The 17,106-nt window shown below is 39.6% G+C and overlaps 1 protein-coding gene across 2 annotated transcripts in view; it reads left to right on the top strand.

The window, feature by feature from the left end:
* Window positions 1–338: 338 nt before the first annotated feature.
* TBCEL (tubulin folding cofactor E like) overlaps window positions 339–17,106 on the top strand; it is a 57,711-nt gene continuing 40,943 nt past the window's right edge. The window contains exons 1-3 of one of the 2 annotated variants that reach the window (XM_066259817.1): window positions 339–532; window positions 7,113–7,252; window positions 15,487–15,636. In XM_066259817.1, the coding sequence (XP_066115914.1) occupies window positions 7,183–7,252; window positions 15,487–15,636 (220 nt within the window). In that variant the 5' untranslated portion in view covers window positions 339–532; window positions 7,113–7,182. The remainder of the gene's footprint in view (window positions 533–7,112; window positions 7,253–15,486; window positions 15,637–17,106) is intronic. The other variant, XM_066259818.1, reaches the window with a different exon arrangement.

The raw sequence follows: 17,106 nt of genomic DNA, 5'->3' as shown, positions 1-17,106 counted from the left end.
CAGAAGGTGAGTTGATCAGGATCACACTACACATTAGTGACAACCAAGGACAAAATTCCAAGTCAGCCTGCAGGTTTGCTGTTGACCTGCCTCTATTTGACCCTGATGTGGCTGACACTCTGTACTCCTCCTTTGCACCTAGGGTGTCCCCTCATGACGCGCAACGGAAAGATCACATGAGTTGTGTTTCCAATGTCAACCAGACACTACCGACATCCCGCTGCCATAGCAACCGGAGCTCGTTGGTGAGGACCAGCTCCTCCGGCGCCCCCTCCCATTCACGCAGCGGACGCGAACGTGCGACTTGGGTCACGTGTTGTTGTTGGGGCCTGAAAGCTGCTTCCGGGTCAATGCAGGACACTGGCTCCTGCGGCCCGAGTTGGGGACGAGGTGAAGCGGAGCGGTCCGGGGCCGGCCGGGACCAGGCCGGAGGCTGAGCGGCGGCCCGGCGGCCAGGCGGCGGCCGGGAGGGGGGAGGCGAGGCGCAGCCCGAGGAGCCGCCGCAGCAGCCCCCCGCCTCCCGGGCTGAGGGGTGAGTGGAGCCCGGGCCTGCTGGCTGCTCGGTCCTCGCGGCCGAGGCGCTCCGCTCCGGAGCCGGGGCGCAGTGTGAGCGACTCCGGGGGGACTTCGGAACGGGACGCAGCCTGTCCCGGAGAAGGGCGGATGGGACACCTGCCGGGGCTGCGGGAGGACAGGCCTGGCCGGTGCTGGGCGTTGCGGGGCGGGTCCAGGGGCCGGTCCAGGATAGGAGGAGGCGTGGGGGGAGCCAGCGTCAGTTCCTGGGGGCGACCAGGCGTCCCACTGTGCCCCGGGCGTGGGGGATGGGAGGATGCCCCTGGCTAGCAGGAGATGGAGAGGACTCCGGGGCAGCTGGCTGGGCAGATAGGAAACTTGTCACTGGACCACTGAATCCGAAAGAAAAACAAAAACAGAAAGTAGCGGAGGTGTCCCCTGGGAAGTTCAGCGGGCGGGAATAACCGGGCTCTGGGACATCAGGCCTGCCCTTTCAGGGTCCAGAGGATGTGGTGGTTTATTAAAGGCTCGTGGCATAAACGTTTTGTCTGTAAGTTGGGAGATGCTGAGAATGAGGGGATTGGAGTAAGATGGGACCTGGAAGAAGGGTACCTTGTCCTGGGATCTGGGAGGGGTTAGGTAGCATAAGGCTCTATTAAAAATAGGGAAGGCAGGTCATGGGGGGTAGCTCAGTTGGTTAGAAAGTTGTCCCAATGGGCCAAGTTGGTTTTAGGTTCCATCCCTGGTTAGGACACATATAAGAATCAACCAGTGAATGCGTAAGTAAGTGAAACAACAAATCGGTGTTTCTCTCTCCCTAAAATCAATAAATATAAACTTTTTTTTTTTTTAATTAAAGAATGGGGACTACATAGTTCTAGGACTTCTAGTAGAAAGACATTCAGGGAATGGGCGAAGCAAGAAGATTTTATACTGTACTACCTTATCTTGGAACACAGTGATGCTGGAAGCTGTAGGAAGGAAAGCTGATTGCAGGAGTTGACCTGTTTACAGTCAGTGGAGGAAGGAGGAGTTCTACTCTGAAGGTTGATAACCTGCAAGGAGTGTGTAGGCACAGTCTGATTGGGAAAGTTCCTTGTCCAAACACAAGTTTAGCTGAGACATGGCCTGGTTATTTCTGTGCTGCCCTGGAGGACAGAGTTCTAGGACTTCTAGTAGGAAGACACTCTGGGAAGTGGTGAAGTGACAAGACTTGATACTGCCTCCTCTTGGGACACGGTGTTGCCTCTGGTCTTCAACCATTAGACCTAGATCCCCAAGAGTAGGAACTTTAAACTTCTTTTTCAAAATCATGCTCCATAGTGAGAAGTACATTTTATTTCATGATCTAGTACATACCTGCATATGAAGAAAACGTTTCCCAAAGCAATATTTACCCTTATTACATGTGATGCCATCAAATCATTTCTATTATATTATATTTTCTTTCACTAAAAAATGCTGACTAAATCCACTAAATTGATTTATGGGTCACAAATTACAGTTTGAAACATATTGTGTCCAAGACACATTGCTTTGATTCAATTAGTGTCCTCAGATCATGTGCTTCTAGAGAACAGGATGATTATTTTTCTTTTTTTTTAAATTGAATTTATTAGGGTGACACTAGTTAACATAATTATATACGGGTTTTGGGTGCCCAATTCTACAGCGCATCTCTGTATACTATATTGTGTGCTCCCCCCACCCCCCAAGTCAAATCTTTGTCCATCACCATTTATCCTCCCAAACCCTTCTCCACCTCCGCCCCTTTGAGCAGTCACCACATTGTCCACGAGTTTTGTTTTGTTTATTTTTTTTGTCCTGTTTTGCCCCATTCCTCCACCTCCCTCGAAGAGCAGGGATGATAAGAAGGACATGAATTGGGAGGGGCAGGAGCACCAACCAGATGTAGTTGACTGCTTCATTTGTTTAAATATTTATAGCATTGCATATTTGACTGGTATTTTGTACCATAATCTTAATCTTTGATATCTTCATTTGCTTGATCATTTGATGACATCTTTTGAAATAAGCATGCTTTTTTATTTTCTCTATTCTTTGCAGTATCTGAGAAATATGAGAGATCTGGTTCTATTTAGTTGATTTACCCCTACAACATAGTTTAGGTAATTTTATTTTCATGTTAGTGTTATAAATATACACTGATTTGTTTTTCTTCTGCTTAAAAAATTTCAAGCTGAAATCTTAACGCTTTTTTTTTTTTTTTTTTTTTTTTATTTTTCCGAAGTTGGAAAACGGGGAGGCAGTCAGACAGACTCCCGCATGTGCCCGACCGGGATCCACCCGGCACGCCCACCAGGGGGCAATGCTCTGCCCTTCTGGGGCGTGGCTCTGTTGCAACCAGAGCCATTCTAGTGCCTGAGGCAGAGGCCACAGAGCAATCCTCAGCGCCCAGGCCAACTTTGCTCCAGTGGAGCCTCAGCTGCAGGAGGGGAAGAGAGAGACAGAGAGGAAGGAGAGGGGGAGGGGTGGAGAAGCAGATGGGCGCTTCTCCTGTGTGCCCTGTCTGGGAATCGAACCCGGGACTCCTGCACACCAGGCCAACGCTCTACCACTGAGCCAACCGGCCAGGGCCTAACGCTTCTTACTCTAATAATTAATATGTGGTATACTGCTAAATGATTAAAGGTATATGGCTTTGGTATATATTTTAAACTTAATCATAAACTTAAGTATAACTTTGAGTCAGTTAACATCATCAATCCCCCCCAGGAAAATGTTGTTTTCATCTGTTTCTAAAAGAAGTGAGATCCTTATATGAATAGTACACTGCTCACAAAAATTAGGGGATATTTTATCACTTCATGTTCATTTTGAAATATCCCCTAATTTTTGTGAGGAGTATATTAAACATTAATGAGTTTTGGTGAACCAAGTGAGAGGCCTACCTCTGTAGCTGTGTTTAAAGTCCTTTTAAAAGTTGTCACACAGCCTTCTGTTACAGGATGTTGAGCGTCAAATGATGTTATCTGATTTCAGTTGGCAAGTTTATAGGGCATATGTTTAAGTCCAGTTTAATAGCGTTAATTTTTTTATTGAGGATACCTTCCTATTATTTGGAACATGAAATTCAAAGGCACAGCTGGAAGGGAAGAATTGCTCCAAACTTCATCAGTGGGTCCGCATTCTTGATTAAATGCCTTAAGAAGTCATTTGTAATCATCTTTAAACTTTGTGTGTTGTGAAATATATCTTTCTTACCTTGAACTATATCTTGGTTATCGATGAGAAGGCTATGTTAGCATGTATTGGCTGTCCTTTAAATTATCTTTTAATCGGGTAAATAGTTGTCTTAAAATATTTAGCTTTAACTCTGTGTGTGTGTGTGTGTGTGTGTGTGTGTGTGTGTGGTAGGTATTTGAACAATAAGGAAGATTCTCATAATTTTTTTTTCTGGGAATTGTGTACCTATCAATAAACAGTTGTGGAGAACTTACCCTGAGTGACTGTGTGTGCTTTTTTATAGTTTCCATTTCTTTTTAACCTCAGAATTTTAAATATGTCCACCTATAGTTGGATCTTTTCCCCTTCTAAATTTTGCTTCCAGAGTGCCGTGAGTTTGGAAGTAAGATGCTTACATTTGTTAGAATCATGTGTAAAATGAGATTGCATGGCTCTGAATAATGTTCTTTCATTTATATATTATATACATATGTATATATGTACAATATATAAATTATTATTAGTTTTTTTAGTGCCTGAATTATGTGCCATGTATCTTGGCTATTCAGAGGCCTATTTACTGACCTCTTAGTCATGGGCTGTGTTTTAAATAAGTGAACTTTATATATATTTGAGCCTAGTAATCTGTATCAGAAAAAGTTCTTAAAAAGTGACATGAAGCTGACAGTGATACAAGTTGGATTTAAGAGGTAAAGAAATCCTTTAGTTGTGATTGTTGCCTTTGCCCTTCATGCACTTAGTCATTAGAGTACCATTCCTCCCTTTTCCAACTATTTCACTACCCTTTTATTTCTTTGAGATTTGAATACTAACAGCTTAACTATTCCCATTGTCTATTATTCTAGTTCTACATGATCTTGCATGGCTTCAAAGAATATTGTTGTCTTTTATCATTTCCTTCCTCGAAAACCACTGGTAGCTTTCCAATGCCAACCCTAAATAAACTCATACTGTACAGGTGGATACTGAGGGCATTCCACAGCCTCTGCTTTTTTTCCAGACATTTTTCTATCCCTAAATGCAGATCCTCTGTTCTTGTGCCATGAGGTCTACTCATTATACCTTCTTTTGTATGTGCTTATTGCTTGCATTATGGCATAAATGATTAACTTGCATATGAAATGGATTGTATGGATACCTAAAGCATATATATAGTATTAAGTCTATTGTGGCTGCAGGTTACTCAGAAGAATTTAGCTTGTGCTAGGTAGAAGGTATTTTATTTCTGACTCTGCTACTGATTCATTGCTCAGTCATGTCATCTCTTATTTTTGGAATCTCCATGGAGAAGTAAACATTACATATTTCAGTGGTAGATATTAAGCATTAGTACTCTGATCTCAGAGTTTATTAAGAAATCTGTTTTTCATATTTTATAAAATTCACTTGATATGTACAATCAGAATTCTATTAGAATACTCATTGATTGTCTCATTTACTGGATGCTAATGAAGTACAAAGATTCAGTCAGTGATCACTACAAAGAAGCCTTATGATACATATGGTCCTTGTCCTCAAGAACTATGCAACCTAAGGACACAAGGCATAAACACATGAAAATCACATCAGTATGCATGAGTGGTATTATGCATAATAGTGTATGGCAGTGTTTTTCAACCACTGATCTGTGGACCGGTGCTGGTCTGCCAGAAATTTCATGCTGGTCTGCGGAAGAGTTAACCACCCTGATGTATAAAGACTATAGACCCAAAGATTATAGACTATAATCTTCATACAGCAATACAGACCCAGTGATTATAGACTCTAATCTTCATACAACATTATAGACACATTGATTATAGACTCTACAATCTTTCAATATTAGGGTGGTTAATTAACTCTTTCACAGACTAGCACCAAATATGACTGGTGGTTGAAAACCACCATTGTGTGGGACAAAAATGAAAAGATTCCATGCTAGTATGTGATTGATTGATGGACTGATTGCTCACTGAATATTTTAGGTAATGGACATCACGAGCTCAGCGCAATGGAAACCGATAATTATGGTGGAGGTATCTGAAAAGGCTTTGTCTCTGAAATATATTCTGAGTTGGGCATTGAAGGATGCATACAATTAAGATAGGTGGAGAGGAGAGAGGGATGAGCTTCCAGTTAAGGAAGAATGACATAAAGATCAGAAATTTTTACTGTCTGAATGCCTAATTGGCATTCACTAACATAGTCCTGGGAGCAAGAACAATTAGATTGAATCTATTTAACAAAAACTGCTAGTCCCCCAGCTCTACATGAACGCTACAGTGCTCACTGGGTGGTGATGGCAGTAGTAATAGGAGTAGCAGTAACAGTAGAAGTAATAGTAAATTTATATTTACTCAGTGCTTTCTATGTGCCAGGCACTGTGGTAAACACTTTTTACCCATATCATCCCCATTCATCCTTAGCACCCTGGGAACTGGGAGTTAGGGCTATCTATGACTCTTTCTAAGACTTAGAGAACCTAAGAAACTTGCCCACAGTCACACAGAGTCGTAGAGGCAGTCATGATTTGCACCAGGCGATTTGGTTCTAGAACCAGCACTTTAATTACCACCAGGCAATAGCACCATAGGCACTAAATGTGGACAGGGCTAGTGAATATTTTAATGACCTGTAAACTTTTGCAAACTTTCCATATGGCTAATGTGTAACATTCTGGCAATCCCTGGTTATGAGCCAGAAAAGTCTGTAAACTTCTCTAGGTAGTAGTTTTCAAACCACGTGCTGCAGAATTTTAAAAACACTATACCTGACTACTTAGTTATTTAGTTTAGTTATTGCTATACCTGATCTCTTTTCCTTTTGATTGTCAAAAGAAAAAAAAATTGACAACAGCTGACACAACAACAATAGCCATCTGGTGTGAATGAGTCAATAGTATAAATATTTTTTTGTCAGATCAGCAAAAATATTTTTTGGTGTGCTGCAGAATTTTAGTAATTAGTTTATATGTGCCATGAGATGGAAAAGGTTGAAAATCCTTGCTCTTGAAGGCTGCAGAGTGATGAACTAGTAGTCTATTCCCAGTGAAGCCTTGTTTTAACTTACTAGCTTCTGTTGGTGCTCAGGAGTAGAGATAATGGGAGTCATTTGTTCTGTAAACAGCTGAGTAATGAATGACCTTCAACTTGTGTATTCACAACTGAAGGATAGCATGCACATACAATTGGTTTTCTGATGAAAACTAATCAATTTAAGAAACTAGTATTTATTGCTTTTTTGGCCAGGAGAAGTTGAGAATAATTTTTTCCCATTTAGTGACTAAACCATTCAGTATTGCTGCTTAGATTTGTGGTTCAATTACTTTGATGTAGTTACAAGTGGTATCTTGGGTGGAGCGATTTTCATATATTTTAATAAGTTGTATTTCTGTGATTTGTGTGTGATGCCAGATGCTGTTGACATGAAATCCTCCTTTTTGAGTAAAGACGTGTGGCTCAGTAGATTAGGGGGACAGAAAGTATGACTGAGCATGCTGTAGGGCCACAGAAACCTGAGCAAGCGCCCTCAGTTTCATATCCTGGAAACAGAGGTAAGTGTCAGTTTGTCTGTTTCAGAGGGTGGTTGTGGAAAATTACTAGGCCTTAAATGATTGTTAAGCTCAGTGTGGGGGTCACTTGGCTTTTGGGGAACATCAGTTTGGGTGTAAATGTATCTACTCTTGAATTTTGAGTAAGAGCAACAGGCCTTGAGATTTTCCCCAGTCAAATCTGGGCCAGTAGAAGCGCTGTATGCAGCTTGTGAAGGAGCTGGGTGGTGGGAGAAGGGTGGAACTCTCTGCTATTGAATTAAAGCATACAGTGAATGTTAAATTTTTTGTTGTTCTTACTGAAAGTTTATGGAAAGTGTTTTCTCTATTTTAGATTGCCTACTTTAATAGAGATAGAGATAGTTGGTTTAAACCAACAATTCTGGATAATAAGAACCTAAGGAAATCAAGAAAGAAGTGCTTAGGAATATTTTCACACAAAAGTACGTCAGTCTAAATAGCAATATTTTCTTAATTTTTGTATCTTCTCAAATACCTTCTCAAAATCCTAAAATTCATGGGTTAGTGCATTTGGATCAGAAGTTCCCAGTGCTCTGTTTATGTAACAGTAGATCCCAAGTATACAGGTTAGTCATATTTGCAAAGGTGCAGTTGGAGATGAAAAGCTGTATCTGTTTTTTCAACATCAAATGTGCCTTGTATGCACTGAAATTGTTCAGGAGAAAATGCATAGAGCTCTGAGGCTGTGCTCATTGATAACAGAGTTACAGATTTAGATATCTTTGGAATAAAGACTTTGAGTTTGAAACTTTAATATCTGTGGTGCTTTCAGAGAGACGCGCAGTGCTGAGTGAAGGAGGGTAGTAGCAGCGCCTTACTCATAGCATCATTCAAGGACTGAGCAGGGGTCTGAATTCACATTTCACTTGGCAGTGTTGGATACTTTTTTAATCTTCTGTCTTGAAAAGCTGATGTTCCACATTATTATTACACTTAAATATAGAGTTGAGTGTACAGTTGAGAAGGAGACTTTGAAAAATAGGGTGGTTCTTAGTAGGCTATGAAATCGAAGTTGCATGGTGTGTCCTGATAATGGATTTATCAGCTGCACTCAAGTTTTGCACTTGGAATTCATAGAGTGAATTTGTAAATTGGTAAAAAAATAAGTCTATAGACTAGTTCTGAAAATTTAATAGGATTAATTTGTTTTCTTTTCTTTTCATCCCAAGAAAGTGTCCATTTAAGTATATTACATAATGCTTAGGGGATGTAACTGAGATAGAATTGCAGGTTTACGTATTTTATGATAAATGAAATTAAGAGTGAGATTGTCTAGCCTAAGTATTTTGACTTGGACAATGTCCCTGAAGTGTTTTTATGGGAGAGATAGCTGTCATTCGTGCCTTCAGTTTCAAAAACTTGTTAATGGGATACTCTACAAACCTTAAAAATGATTAACAGATATGTATTTATTAAAAAGTTCTTCATGAGCTGTTTAGTGAAAAGGCAGTTTACAGAACTATATAAAGTAATTGAATGTACATAGCATGGGAAAATAGCCTGGAATAGTGTGCCCCACATGGTGCATCCTTAGACTTAATCTATTTCCTAAGCATCTGTTGACCAGCGGTATGGCTGTGGCTCTAACTTAACTTCAGATAAGAAAGGTTTTGGCAACACTTATTTACATGCCTCATTTAGCTAATAGGGCAAATAGGTCTACATGGAAACTACACGATGTTACAGGTTTTTTGCTTATTTTCAACGCAACATTTAAAAAATTCAGAATGTAATATCACTTGTATTTTTATTATTTAAAAAAAAAGCTTAATAGACTTTTATTAATTCACTTATGTACTCTTTCATGGAGAGAAAAATGTATTTATACATTTTTCCTAGAATACAAATAATTTCCTAGAATACTTTCCTAGAATAGTTATGTTTTGTTGGGGTACACTTTTCCTGAGGATCAGAAAGGTATGGGGGAAAAAAATCCCAGCCACCCATCATGTCCAAGAATCTTCCTTTCAAAAAAGGAAGCTTTCTCAGATGTGGTTAAGAGTCCACAAAGCAAAAGGTAAATGGGCCTAAAAGGTTAGTAAGAAATACTTGCAAAATTGAGAAAGCTGCTAATCTTAAAAGGTTCTTTCACGCTCCCTGGGAGATTTTCCTCCACAGACTTGTTTTGTTATTATTGACCTCCTGCACTCCCCCCCCCCCAAATCTCAGCCTATAAATTTGTATTTTATCCTTTAAAACAAGAACAAGCTATACAAACTCTGTGAACAATTGTTTTTTCTTAATCACCTGTCCCATTTCTTCTGCTTTCATCTAAGCATCTCAAAGGCCTGGTCTAAACTCGCTGTCTTCACTTATTTATTTTATTTCCTTTACTTCTTATACAGTTTCTAGCCACCTGCCTGTACAGAAAATGCTTCCCCAAGGAACAAACTCCTGATTGCCCAGAGGTTTTAAAATTCTCATCGTTTTGACCTCTTGATATTCTACATCAGTGGTAGTCAACCTGGTCCCTACCGCCCACTAGGGGGCGTTCCAGCTTTCATGGTGGGCAATAGCAGAGCAACCAAAGTATAAATAAAAAGATAGATTTAACTATCGTAAGTTCTATAAAGATTTATTCTGCCAAACTTAGCGAAAATCCGACATAAAGTACTTGGTAAGTAATTATTATTATATGCTTTAACTTGCTGTAACTCTGCTTTATAAATTTGATAAAGTTACCTACTTTATAAATCACCATTACTGTAGAACCAGTGGGTGATTAGAAAATTTTACTACTAACAGAGATACAAAAGTGGATGGTAAGTATAAAAAGGTTGACTACCCTTGTTCTACATAAAGATTGGTAACCCCCAGCCTTGCACTATTCATGGATAAAGTTGAACCTGAGCAAGTCAATCATAGGCTGATTCTAATGTCTACCGTATAGTCCAGTGGTTCTCAAAGTGTGCACCAGGGCGCACTGGTGTGCCCTGGAAGATTTCCAGGTGCGCCCTATGGTATTTCAGAGAAATATGTATGTGTATGCCTGTTGGGGACCAAAACACCAACAGGGTTTTTGGAGTTTAGATTTTTGGGGGACAGAGGTGTGGGGAATTGGCTGTAAGCTGACAGTCTGCCCGACCCCCCACCTCACTTGCCTGATTAGATTGCAAAAGGCTATTAATCTGTGGTGCTGGACTGTTTACCTCCCATGTTCCCGGGAAAGACTGAAGGCAAGTTTCTTCTATCCTTTGTTTGGTGTAAAGTTAAGATGGTATGTATGGTGGGGGTTTTCTGCACTCAACACAATTAAGAGTAAAAAGAGAGAAATTCTTCAAAGTATTGATGAGGAAGTGAGAGTTTGCCTTTCCAATATATGCCCAAACATTGAAGAAATCGCTAGGACACATCAGGCTCATGTTTCTCATAAACACAAGAATGAAATAACACATGTGCGCCGGGACCTGCCCAATTTACTAAATCTTACTAAGAATGTATCTATATATATAAAAAGATAAACTTTTTTGTCGGTTTTTTTATTTTTAACCCCTCTTTTTTATGAATCCTAAAAAGCATAACTCAAAAAATGTAACAAAAAATGTTTTTTAATGTCAGAATAAATTTAATTTTGTTGTATTTATTTTGTTTAATTACCATAAAAGCACACTTGGACTTTATATATATATTTTAATATTTGACTTAATTATTATATCATTTCTCAGAAATATGTATATAGTGTACCTACAATTATTTGTAGGATTTTAAATGCGCCCGACTTCAAAAAGTTTGAGAACCACTGCTATAGTCAAATGTCCTGCCTCCCCTGCTTCCCAACATGTATTTTATATTTTAGCAATACTGCTTAGTAGCCAATATTTTATGTCCATTGTGCCTGTTCACACTGTTATTTCCTGGGCTGGAAATGCTCTTCTCTACTCTGTTAACCCAGTCTTCATTATCTCCCCAAATGGCTAAAGTTTCACCTCCTCCTTCCTTGGTCATACTTCCAAAAGTTAATCGTTTCTTATGTTTGAATTCACTGTGTGGCTTATTTCAGGTATGTGGTGTTTCCAAGTATTTCCTTCCAGACTGTGGCTGTCCTGAGAGCAGAGTCTGGGTTTTATTCATCTCACTTCCTTAGTGCTCAGCAGTGTTTGGCAGACACACTGTCTGATTCCTGCTTGTTGAACAGAACTAAAAGAGACCTTTAAGCTTTGTGAGAGCATTCATTTTATGAATGCTTGAATGGGAAAATAAGCCTAATTGATAAGGTGCAAAAAAGAGATAGCAGAATTGACTAAATATATTTGCTCTCTCCATTTTTATTAAACAAGTGGTAAAGAGATTTTTATTCTGAGATTGTTTTATAAAGGAAATAGGCACCTAAGTGGAGAAAAATGACTAGAATGAAATGAAAACTGACTAAAGGAACCGAAAGGTGAAATTGTAGAGCCTTTATCCAAAATGTTTAATTTATGTTTTGTTTTCAAACATTTGGTAGCAAAATATTGGCAGATAGCTTTTGGAGTGTAGTTTTTTCTGCCCTTCTCTGATGAATGGATGAGATTGGTTAGTTGTCTATAAATGGGGTCCATATCAAATGACTGAAAATAATTTTAAACTACTTGAGAGTGTTTAGCTTTTCTCTATTATTTCTATGCCATGAACATTCTTACTGAAGATTTAAGCTCATCCTAAACTGATGCAGATTTTGCAGATTGTTTTTTAGAACTGTAAATCAGTTCCCAACTATTTACTATTCCAGTAGTTTGAATCCCGTAGGATCAGCTTCAGCTTCCTGCTGCTGGAAGCACCCCTCTTTTCTTGGATAGTCTCCACAGTGACAGGTGACAGGAAGGCCTGAAGCTCTCAATGCATCCTTAGGCTTATTTGTGGCTTTGCCACCCCTGCCTCTTGGAGCCATTATGGACCCAGAGTCACAGTAGTTTGGACACAGTTTGGGTAATTTGGATGAAATCTTTGGCTAATGTTTACTAACGCATTTAACTTGTCTAGCTAAGAAAGCAACATGGCAGGTTGGGAAGGCCTTCTTCAGCACTCCTGCACATTTCACAATGGAGCGGTGGCTTTGCCTCTGACAGCTGTGACAGAGACCAGCAGCATGCTGCCATCTGGCCATTCATCTTCCTCCAGCTCAGCCCTCCTCTCCTTTTCATTGTAGTTTAGTTCTGAGGCTGGGGTGCGGGGGAGGGGGGAACCTTCTGTTTGCTTTTTCTTTCCCAATACTGTTTTACAAAAGTATCTGCGTTTGTCTATCCATCTTTCTTTTTTTTTTTTTTATCCATCTTATTTCTTCCTCACTTCCCACTTTTAAAATTATTAGGGGTATTATATATTCCACGTGGTCCAGTTTGGAATTTTTTTCATAAATAATTGATAATGAGGAATTTAAAAATCCTTTGACATATTATTAAGTCATTCCCAGATATATCACTGAAAAATGTTTTATATTTTGAAAAGATAATTAGAAAAAAGAAAATGACATGGTGTCTGGTGAGGTCAGGTGGGTCAAATAGGTGAACAGCGAAAAGTCCTTCTCCTTTCCACTCTCATCCTTATTTCTCTCTGGAATCAACCACATGAACTAATTTTACTAATTTCTATTATATCCTCCTAGAGGTAGTCTATGTGTATATAAGCAGATACAACTATTTTTATTATAAGATTTAAAATGTATTTTGGGGGACTCTCTGGGTATTATCTATTTTTTGGAAGTTGTGAGTGAAGCTTGTAGTATTCACACTTTCTTAAGTATGGTACTCTACTATAAGGGTGTATATGTGTGTCTCTGTGATATAAATATTGATCTTGTTTACCAGCATAAGGATATATTTTGTATTAGTGGTCAGGTATGCCTATTTTCGATTTTCAGTTACTTTGAGTATCTTACTAATTTTGACCTAGCCCTTTGGCAACATAAAGTACAAATTGTTTGATAGCAGATGAGGGTACTTAGGTGACTGGGTATTCTGTTCTGATATTAATCTATTTGGCAAAAACATACTGAGCACCTTACCCAACAACTTGCACTTGATCCTGACTTTCTCCGAACATTTACAAGAGCAGAGTCTAGTCAGGGTTTGAAGCACAAAGGAGTTAAAATTTTCACGGGTGCACTCTACAACTTGATAATGGAACTGGGCAACTTCACCCAAGATTCCTGGCTCCCTGACTTTCAGCACTAGTTTAGGACACTTTTATAAATGCATTAGCACTATGCCAAATGTAGAGGTTGCCAGATGTAATTTGACACCCATCCCCCCCCCCAGAAAGTCATAGATTACCCTTCCACCCCCAAAGAACCTTTTCAAGGGCTCCGCTTAAAGATCTTTTTCCATCTTGTGTTTCCTCAGTTTTTAATCTGTTTGGTTTTCAATTTTCCTTTCCCACCTACTATTCCTCCTCAAACGCCTCAACAGATTTTAAGTAGATTTATGTTACTGATTCATTTTGCAATCTTAATGTTTTAATTCAAAACTCATGTATGACTGTGTACACTATCTACATTCCTGGAAAGCTGTTTCAATAGCGTATCCTGGAAAGTGACCAGTGAAGGCGCCTGGCATTGCTTTTGTCTTTGGAGGCTGGAGGGGGAAGGAAGAAAACCCAGACTATCTGGAAGAGTTGTTAAAGCCTGGGGCCATGAGAAATAACTTTTTTATGTTCCCATGATTTACTTGCTTACTATAACTTATTTTGACTTGACTATGTCTTTAATATTACGATTCCTCAGTTGGTCTCCATTTAAATTGTGAATAAAATTATTGCTTTTGAATTGCATAAGTTTGAATTTAAGTGGTTCTGAGCCTTCTAGTTAAAAGATGCTATTTAAACTCGGTGATTATTTTGACACTGACAGTTCAGTGGTTCCCACACACTTTTTATTCTTTTTGTACTGCCATTTGTGTGGAAGTGTCACTTCTTTGACTTCCTGTTAAACATTTCTAAAAATTTTCTTGGCCTTTATTTGAGACAAGTCTTTGATAAGAGTTATGGTGCTGTCGCTAATGGCTTAGCACCTGCTCTATACTGTCTGTTGTCTGTACCAATAAATTTACATTGGAAAAAGAACTTTTCAACCTGAAGTTTCCTGAAGGCCTAGATGAATGTGTGGCATTTCAATTTTGACACCCTCAGTGCTGGGATAGAAGACACTGCAGACACTTATCACTCTATGTGGATAGAAAGAACAGACTGTCTTCTACTAAAACAGGTGCTATCCTTAGCTCACAAATGAGGACCCTGACAAAGGCAGCCCTGTAGTCTCAGCGTGACTTTTGGTATACTCATTATGAAATGTATTCCATGGTCTAAACTTGGTAAATTGTATAGATAAAATTTTGGTTCAGTAAGTGGACAGATATCTGTACTGGCACAGAAACAGACACATAGATCAAGGAACAGAATAGAGAGCCCACAAAAAAAACCCATGCCTAATGGTCAGTTAATCTACAACAAGAAAGGCAGGAATATACATTGCAGTAAAGACAGTCTTGTTAATAAATGGTGTTTGGAAAACTGGACTGGTTCATATAAAACAATGAAACTAGACCACTTTCTTACACCATGCATAAAATAAACTCAAAATCAGTTAGAGACTTATTTAAGACCTGGAACCATAAAACTTCTAGAAAATTTAGGCAGTAAACTCTTCAATATTGGTCATGGCAATATTTTTTTTTTTGGATATGTCTTCTTGGGCAAAGGCAACAAAAGCAAAAATAAACACCTTGTGCAAAGAGCATACTCTGGCTCTCTTTTAAGGATGATTTCCAGAAGTGGCCACAGATTAATATGTTTCTGTTTCATCAACTAGAATTTAGTCGTATACTTCCTAAATAGGAGTAGGTCTATATGTTAAAAACTCTTTTACTGTGAAAAAAGGAGATTGTATGTCGAGGAGCAAAGGATTCATTCAAACACTCTTTTTTTTTTAATTGAGAGAGACAGACAGAAACATCGATCTGTTCCTGTATGTGCCCTGACCTGGTATTGAACTCACAACCTCTATGCTTCCCAATGATACTAACCAGAGGAGCTATCCAAACTCTTTAGTCTGATGTTTAGTCTATGCCTGTTTAGTCCTTTTTGCCTATTACGACATGAACCCCTTGCATCATCCAAAAGTATTCTTGTTACCCTGGGTTAAAAATAATTGCCTCTTCTTCTAAGTCGTGTGGCACTTTTAATCTGTATTGTAATTATCATGTGCTGAAAATAAATAATCTTCCTAACTTCTTATTTTTTTGTAGAATTTTTGGAAAGGAAGATGGATCAACCTAGTGGAAGGAGTTTTATGCAAGTGTTATGTGAAAAATACAGTCCTGAAAACTTTCCTTATCGCCGTGGTCCTGGGATGGGAGTCCACGTTCCAGCTACCCCTCAGGGCTCACCTATGAAAGGTAAGAAAGATGGTACTTCAAACGTTTATTCTCTGGAGCTTACTTGGGACATTAAACCAGAATATTGCCTTGTTTGCAAATGACTTTCTTTATTTTGAATTTTTAGTCCAATAGTCTTTCTCCCTTGCTGTGGTTTCAGTTTTTTTTAAAACCATAAAAGGCCTTTGTTTGCTCCTGATTGGCCCAAAGGCATTTTAGTTGTACTCATAGCGCAAGAACAATATTTAAGTGATAATATTTCAAATGTGTATTCTTTCAAGGAACTTGGAGGGTGCAAGATAGATACTACAGACTACACTGTGCCCTCAACAACCTGATAGCCTAATCAGACGACAAGCTAGTCACATTTACAACAATATAACGTGAGGTAGTTTATGTTGAGCCCAGTGAATGGCACAGTGACTGGGAAAGACGTTTTTTGTTTTTTTTTTTTGTTTTTTTTTTGCATTTTTCTGAAGCTGGAAACAGGGAGAGACAGTCAGACAGACTCCCGCATGCGCCCAACCGGGATCCACCCGGCACGCCCACCAGGGGCGACGCTCTGTCCACCAGGGGGTGATGCTCTGCCCATCCTGGGCGTCGCCATGTTGCGACCCTCCTGGGTGTCGCCATGTTGCGACCAGAGCCACTCTAGCGCCTGGGGCAGAGGCCACAGAGCCATCCCCAGCGCCCGGGCCATCTTTGCTCCAATGGAGCCTTGGCTGCGGGAGGGGAAGAGAGAGACAGAGAGGAAGGCGTGGCGGAGGGGTGGAGAAGCAAATGGGCGCTTCTCCTATGTGCCCTGGCCGGGAATCGAACCCGGGTCCTCCGCACGCTAGGCCGACGCTCTACCGCTGAGCCAACCGGCCAGGGCCTGGGAAAGACGTTTAGAAGAGAGTTAATTAATCTGATCAGAAAAGGGTCCAAAGCTGTGAGATTTGAACTAACCCTTCAGGAATGTAGAATTGGGTTAGAGAGGAGATGACATTCTAGAAGGCGGGTCACGATATGAGAAAGGTCTACAATAGAACTGTGTGGGTTGTGTTCTCTGCCTACCTTTTAGCTTCACGTCGTAAGGAACAGTTCTTAGAATTAGTTCTTTGTAATTATGGGAGATAATTATTGAACAGTGTTTTAGTTCTATGACCAAAGGATACTGAGCGTTTGTTATTGCTCGATACAACTATTTTATCACCCCATGTAAACTGTAATGGCAAAGAAGTGGATTTCTTATTTGGTCATTTTTTCACAGTCCATTCCCATTCTGAAAAATTTGTACTGATAAATTCTAAGTTGAAAAATCATGTAATTTGAGACCTCCATTAATAAAATATTATCTTTGTGAATCCTTGTTTTATACCAAATAGGGAAAGTGGGGTTGAATTCTCATCTTTATCCTTTTTAGTAGAGATAGTAAGTGATTTTATTGACACATGTAGAAGAGTAGAGGTAGGTTAGCAGATACTATCTTTAATGGTTTAAGCTAATTCT

The sequence above is a fragment of the Saccopteryx bilineata genome, chromosome 2 (assembly GCF_036850765.1).
Source record: "Saccopteryx bilineata isolate mSacBil1 chromosome 2, mSacBil1_pri_phased_curated, whole genome shotgun sequence".
Taxonomy (NCBI): Eukaryota; Metazoa; Chordata; class Mammalia; order Chiroptera; family Emballonuridae; genus Saccopteryx; species Saccopteryx bilineata.
The sequence above is the reverse complement of the archived record's forward strand: the minus strand, read 5'-3'. Positions and strand labels throughout refer to the sequence as shown.